Here is a 6,831-nt window from a genome sequence, read left to right as displayed (position 1 = left end):
CTGGGATAAGCCCTTTGACTTCTCCAGGCCTTGGTTTCTCCACCTCTTACATAGGATGACAAGGATCCTCCCATCAGGCTGCAAGAAGGGTGAGAAGGGATGATGCATGTAATCATCTAGCAAGTCGGCCCAGCTGTGGCAATGCCCTTTCAGTCCTCTCTGCCAAGACCCAAAACAGGGGCAGAGCTTCTGCTACCTAACAAGTTATTCCAAAACTTAGTAGCTTATGGAAACACAGGCATCACCTTCTGGCTTTCATGGGCCAGGAATCTCAGTACAGCTCAGCTGGGTCCTCTCTCTGCCTCTGAGTCTGTTGCGAACCTGTCATTGGGATATTGGCCAGGGCTGAGGGATCATCTGAACGCCCCATGCAGGAAGTACTCACGTTGAAACTCAGATGGTGGCCAGCAGGATTCCTTTCCCAGACTGTGGATCTGGGAATGCCTTGATCTACTGGATGTTGGCTGGAGGCTAGCCATAGGGCTCACCACATGGGCCTCTCCAATATGACAGCTTTCTTCATCAAAGTGGGCAGTAGAGAAGGTCAGCTAATGTTGCAGTAAGGTTTGCATTGATGGTAGAAATCACCCAACCAAGAACAGCTTGTGGGAAAAAAGAGGTTTATTTTGGCTTACAGGCTTGAGGGGAAGCTCCATGATGGCAGGAAAAATGATGGCATGAGCAGAGGGTGGCCATCACCCCCTAGCCAACATAAGGTGGACCATAGCGACAGGAGAGTGTGCCAAACACTGGCAAGAGGAAACTGGCTATAACACCCATAAGCCTGCCCCCAACAATACACTTCCTCCAGGAGGCATTAATTCCCAAATCTCCATCAGCTGGGAACCTAGCATTTAGAACACCTAAGTTGATGGAGGGCACCTGAATCAAACTGCCACAGGCAGCAAGACTGAAATCATAGTCTTTGGTGATTCGATCACCAAAATGATAGTCCATCACTACTTCTGTATCCTATTGGTTGGCAGTGAGTCCACACTCCATAGAGGACATAAATGCCAGGTGGAGAAATCTGTGGGGTGGGATTGGAGAGATGACTCAGTAGTTAAGGCACTTGCCTGCAAAGCCTAAGGATCCAGGTTCAATTCCCCAGTACCCACATAAAGCCAATGGCACATGGTGATGCCTGTGTTTACATCTGAAGTTCATTTGCAGTAGCTAGAGACCCTGGAGTGGCCTTTCTCTCTCTCTCTCCCTCTCTCTCTCTCTCTCAAATAAATAAATAAATAAACCAGGCATGGTGGCACACGCCTTTAATCCCAGCACTTGGGAGGCAGAGGTAGGAGGATTGCCATGCATTCAAGGCCACCCTGAAGCTACATAGTGAATTCCAGATCAGCCTGGGCTAGAATTAAACCCTACATCAAAAAAAAAAAAAAAAATCTAGGGCTGGAGAGATGGGTTGGTGGTTAAGGAGCTTGCCTGCAAAGGACCCGGGTTTGATTTGCCAGGACCCATGTAAGCCATTTGCATGAAGTGGTGCGTGCATCTGGAGTGTGTTTGCAGAGGCTAGAAGTCCCGGGACACCCACTTGCTTAACATTTACAAGACACTCTCGGTCTCTCTCCCTCCTTTCTCACTCCTGCTCGAATAAATAAAAATAAAATGTTTTTAAAAAGATTAACATTAAAAAATAAATCTGTGGGGGTCATTTTAGAATCTGCTTCGCATAGCATTCACATGATACAAGTAAACTAGCATCTTCTGGTGCCTCCTGTTGCCAGGCACAGGACTTAAGCAGAGAATTCTAAAGGACATGAGTTGAGGTTCCTGCCTTGTAGAAACCTTTTCTGGGAGGTGATTTCCACTTCTGGCTCTTGCTTCTCACTACTGTGAACACTCTGTGGGCTACAGGGGTTTGTTCTTAAAGGGGAAGCTCTTAAGTCCTCAATGAAAATAGTGGATCCTCTTCCTCTATTACAGTGGGTCGGGTGTGGACAGGAGAAAGAATGAACTACTTCTAAAGGGCAGGGTGGTTGCCTTGCTGGGTATGTCATGTGTATGTACGTACATGCATGTATATATATATGAAAGAGCTACACCCAGCAACTGAGAAGCTGAACAAAGCTTTGTCCTCTCTTGAGGAGTCCCAGTAGCAGAAGTATAACCCCTCCCCCCCCAATTTCTCCTTCTTCTCGGCCTGTGACCTTGACCTTACGGATGACAACAAGAGACTATCACAAGGAGGTAACAGACACAAACTTGGCTTTCATGACAAGGCAACTGCATTTGCTAGAGGTGCCTCGTCTTTGACTGCTGATGACATGGTATGTCCAGTTCCAGACCTCTTCACAGGGCTGGACTTGATATCCAGACTGGATCAACCCTGTTGTCTAGCCCACAAGACAGAAGTCCCAACATGAGCCAATCAGATCCTTCCCTGGCATTGTCTTCTGTGTGAAGCTGACTGAGAAGAGGCAGTTTTCCCACTAGGTCAGGACACATAAAGACCCAGGAGACAGTTGGTGGCCATGTTTACAGCCATGTGCGATCTGGTGTGAAAAGTGAGAGAGACAGAAAGAAAGAGAGAGAGAGAGAGAGAGAGAGAGAAACATGTAAACCACTAAATCCCTTTTAATTGTATCGAGATAGTTCAAATTGGGTTTCTATCACTTGCCAATAGTAAGATTCTAAAATATAAAGCTACCATTTCACCACTGAAATTCAAAAAGAAACTGCAGGACTTGGAGGTATAGCTCAGTGGTAGAGCACTTGCTTAACATTTACAAGGCCCTGGATTCCAGCCCTAGCAAAACACACACACACAAGATACAGATCTTCCTACTATCAAATCCTTTCTTTAAAAAAAAAAAAAAGCCTGTAATTATGAGCATATGTGAAATACACAGGGCTATTAGAAGGCTAAAAGTTCAATCAAGACATCTTTTACCATGTTCACAAATAAAAAGGATTTGGGATTCCAATTCAGAAAGTCTGGACTTGAATTCTGAACTCTACCACTCTCTGGAAACCTGCCTCACATCTTTGGGAATCCATTTTCTCATCTATAAAATGAGAATAAAGAATATTACCTGCCCTTCCTATTGTATAAGGCTGTCATATAGAAAATATCTGACATTGTTTTATCTCTCTATATATGAGCTGCACAGGAGAGCTGCCATTTTCAGTCAATAAGTGCCACCAATTCTCTGGTCTGTGCACTGGGGTTACAGACACGGGTGGCCATTCCCAGCTTTTTACACGGGTTCTGGGAAGTCAAACTTGGGCCATTCCAGACCCCCATGCTTAAGCAGCCAGCACTCTAAACCCCTGAGCCATATTCCCATCTCACTTGTTTTTTTTGTAAGACAGTCTCTCACTATATAGCCTAGGCTGGGATTACAGGTTTGTGTCACCACGCCTGGCACAAGCACATCTTAATATCTTAAGGCATACCTGGGTAAATGCCAATGAACAACATTTTGAGTTGCCAGGAATGTTGGCACATGTCTTTAATCCCAGCACCCAGGAAGCTGAGGCAAGAGGGTCACTTTGAGTTTGAGGCCAGCCTGGGGCTACAGAGTGAGCGCCAGCAAAATCAGCCTAGGCTAGAGTGTGACCTTGCCTCAAAAAAAAAGAAAAGTGAGTAAAGCCATTGCCTGGACGGGCTCAGCATGTAAAGACAAAGAGAATGGGAAGAAGGACAAGGAGCAGGCTTTGGACTACAGGAGCTACGTTTTCACAATGTTTCTGGCTTATTTAATTGAATCACACTAAATGTCTCGATTTGGGGGCTTGGGAAATGGTTTAGTGGGTAAGAGCACATGCAGAGCACGCATGAGGACCTGAGAATACCCTCGCACGCTTGTAGCCCTGGTACTGAGGGGGACAGAGACAGGCGCCTGGCTGGGGCTCTGTGGAGCTCACTGGCCAGCCGGTCTCACTGGGAAAAGTGGCAGCTCCAGGTTCAGTGAGAGTCTCTGTCTGATTCAAGGAAATAAAATCATAGAGGACACCCTACGCTCTCCTGTGGCCTTTTCATGCATCTGCACACACAAGTGCATACACACACCCCAAAATTTTTTTCTAGATTTTTATGTTTCTTTTCTTTCCAGTTTTTTGAAAAGTTAACATATACATTAACTTTTTTGAAACAATAGAGAGAAGCATAAAACTAAACTAATCCACTCCCCCACCCAGCCCTGGTCACCTGAGATAACAAAATCACTTTTTAATTTTTTTGTTTTTCAAGGTAGGGTCTCATTGTAGCTCAGGCTGATCTGTAGTCTCAGGGTGGCCTCAAATTCATGGTGATTGTCCTACCTTTGCCTCCTGAGTGCTGGGATTAAAGGCATGTGCCACCACGCCCGGCTATGATGTAGGGTCTTGCTCTAGCCCAGGCTGACCTGGAATTCACTATGTAGTCTCAAGCTGGCCTTGCACTCACAGCAATCCTCCTACATCAGCCTCCCAAGTGCTGGGATTAAAGGTGTGTGCCACCACACCCAACAAGTAAATATAACCTTTTATTGGCAATTGTCATACATGTACATAATGTACTTGGATCATATTCCCCCTATCACTATCTTCTGTCCACCTCCCCTTCTACAGAACCCCCTTTTCCCCTACTAGTCCCTTTTTTAGTTTGTCTTTTTTATTTTTCGCTATTTCATCACCTTTGACAACATGTTGATGGGACAAATATATTGCAGGTAAGGACAGCTGGTGTGAGGTCATGAATGCCGCAGCACTTTGTGTGAGGAAGACAGTGTTTCAAAGCACCCCTCCTCATCTGTAGCAAAGAATGAATGTCCTTTACTTTCTTCTGCAATGTTGCCTGAGCCTTGGCAGGTATGGTAGAAATGTCTCATTTAGTGCCAAGCCCTCAACTGTCACTTCCTCTCAGCACTTGGATGAGTTTTGAGCCTCCCCAGTAGTCACTGCCTTTTGCAAAAAGAAGCTCCTCAGACCAAAGGGGAGAACAGCACTAATCTATGGGCATGTGCATAAATACTTAGAGGGCAGTTCTTCATCCACAACCTTTTAATCCAGGCAGCAGCTTCACAAACAGATCATACTAGAAACACCACTCAACACTTGGTTTCTTTACTGTTTTTACTTAACATCTTAAGAGGCCTTTGCCTATTGTCATACAAGGTTTTGTTTGTTTATTATTATTTATTTTGAAAGCAAGAGAAACAGGCAGAAAGAATGAGCGCATCAGGGCCTTAGCCGCTGCAAACAAACTCCAGACATGTGTGCCCACTTGTGCACATGTGTGCTTGCGTCACTGTGTGTCTGGCTACATGGGACCTGGAGATGTGAACATGTGTTCTTAGGCTTTGCACACAAGCACCTTAACCGCTAAGCCATCTCTGCGGCCCTGTTTGTTTTTTAAATCAGAAGCTTTTACTCACTAGTGTTCTTTGCCAGCTCTGGAACAGGTGGAGTTCAAGAAGTATTGTTACAGGGGCTGGAGAGATGACTTAGCAGTTAAGGCACTGTTTTCAAAGCCAAAGGACCTAGGTTCAATTCCCCAGGATCCATGTAAGCCAGCTGCACAAGATGGTGTATATGTCTGGAGTTCGCTTGCAGTGGCTGCAGACCCTGGAGCACCCATTCTTTCTCTCTCTTCCCCTGTCTGTCTGTCTGTCTGTCTCTGTCTCTCTTTCTCTCTCTCTCTCTCAAATAAATAAGATAAAATATTTTAAAATTTGTTACAGAAAAGAAACAGGAGACAGGGAAAGTGGAAAAGGGGAGGTCATAATAGGCGGGAAAGAGAGAAAAAGAAAAAGGGAGAGCAAGGAAGGACCAAGAGAAGAAAGGTTAGGGAGATAGTAAGAAAGGGAGAGGGTGGAGGGAGGGAGTCAGAGCGATAGGACACGCCCCCAAGCCCTGTCTGGTTTCCTTCCCACCCCGCCCCCGCGCGCCGCCAGAAGCACCTCCGGCCGCCAGGGGTCGCCACCCACAGTCACTCTTACTCCGCGCGCCCGGTGGACCCTCTTTCCCGCACGCGCGCGCGCGCGCGCACGCACGCGCCGGAGGTGGGGGGTTCCCTCTCGCCGTCCCGCCAGCCCGCCGTCGCGCCTCGAGCCCCGTCTCGCGCCGCGGTCTTCTCGTGAGGTGCCGGGGGGCCTCGCGCCGCAGGGCGCGCCGTCCCCCTGCCTCGCGGCGCGGGGTCTCGCGGGCCCCGCTCCCGCCCTCCGCTCGCCTGGCCCGGACCGGAAGCGGCGCCGCACGGCCTGGGCCTGGCGCGGGGGGCGGGCACCGGGGCCCGATCGGATATGGGCAAGAAGCACAAGAAACACAAGTCGGACAAACACTTCTACGAGGGTGAGGAGGCGGGAGGCGGGGGGCGGGCAGCGGCCGCTCCGCGCGGGCTCGCGTGCTGTCCAGGCCACCGTCGGCGCCCGAGCGGGTCGCTCCGCACCCTGGCCCCGTCGGCCGGGACCCGCAGAGAGACGTCCCCCGGCCGGGCGGCGTTCGAAGTGGGCCGGCCGGCTCCCGTGGGTGTCCGTGGGCGAGCTGGGAGGAGGCCCCGGAGAGGCCCGGGGCGTTCGGTTCGGGAGGGAGCGTCACTCTGCGGGTGTGCGGGCGCCCTCCTGGAAGCCCGGCCCGTCTCGTTTCAGAGTACGTGGAGAAGCCCCTCAAGTTGGTGCTGAAGGTGGGAGGCAGCGAGGTCACCGAGCTCTCCACCGGCAGCTCCGGGCACGACTCCAGTCTCTTCGAAGACAGAAGCGATCATGACAAGCACAAGGACAGAAAGAGGAAAAAGAGGAAGAAGAGCGAGAAGCAGGCTCCCGGGGAAGAGAAGGGGAGAAAACGGAGAAGAGTCAAGGTAAAGGTGGCTGCGTGGCTCTTGATCATCCCGTC

The 6,831-nt window shown here is 49.3% G+C and overlaps 1 protein-coding gene across 1 annotated transcript in view; it reads left to right on the top strand.

Annotated features, from left to right (window-relative positions):
- The first annotated feature begins 6,185 nt into the window (after positions 1-6,185).
- Positions 6,186-6,831, top strand: part of Brd7 (bromodomain containing 7) — a 54,641-nt gene continuing 53,995 nt past the window's right edge. The window contains exons 1-2 of the mRNA XM_045141863.1: positions 6,186-6,291; positions 6,588-6,796. Coding sequence (XP_044997798.1) covers positions 6,243-6,291; positions 6,588-6,796 — 258 coding nt within the window. The 5' untranslated portion in view covers positions 6,186-6,242. The remainder of the gene's footprint in view (positions 6,292-6,587; positions 6,797-6,831) is intronic.

This window comes from Jaculus jaculus, chromosome 1, assembly GCF_020740685.1.
Source record: "Jaculus jaculus isolate mJacJac1 chromosome 1, mJacJac1.mat.Y.cur, whole genome shotgun sequence".
NCBI lineage: Eukaryota > Metazoa > Chordata > Mammalia > Rodentia > Dipodidae > Jaculus > Jaculus jaculus.
The sequence above is the reverse complement of the archived record's forward strand: the minus strand, read 5'-3'. Positions and strand labels throughout refer to the sequence as shown.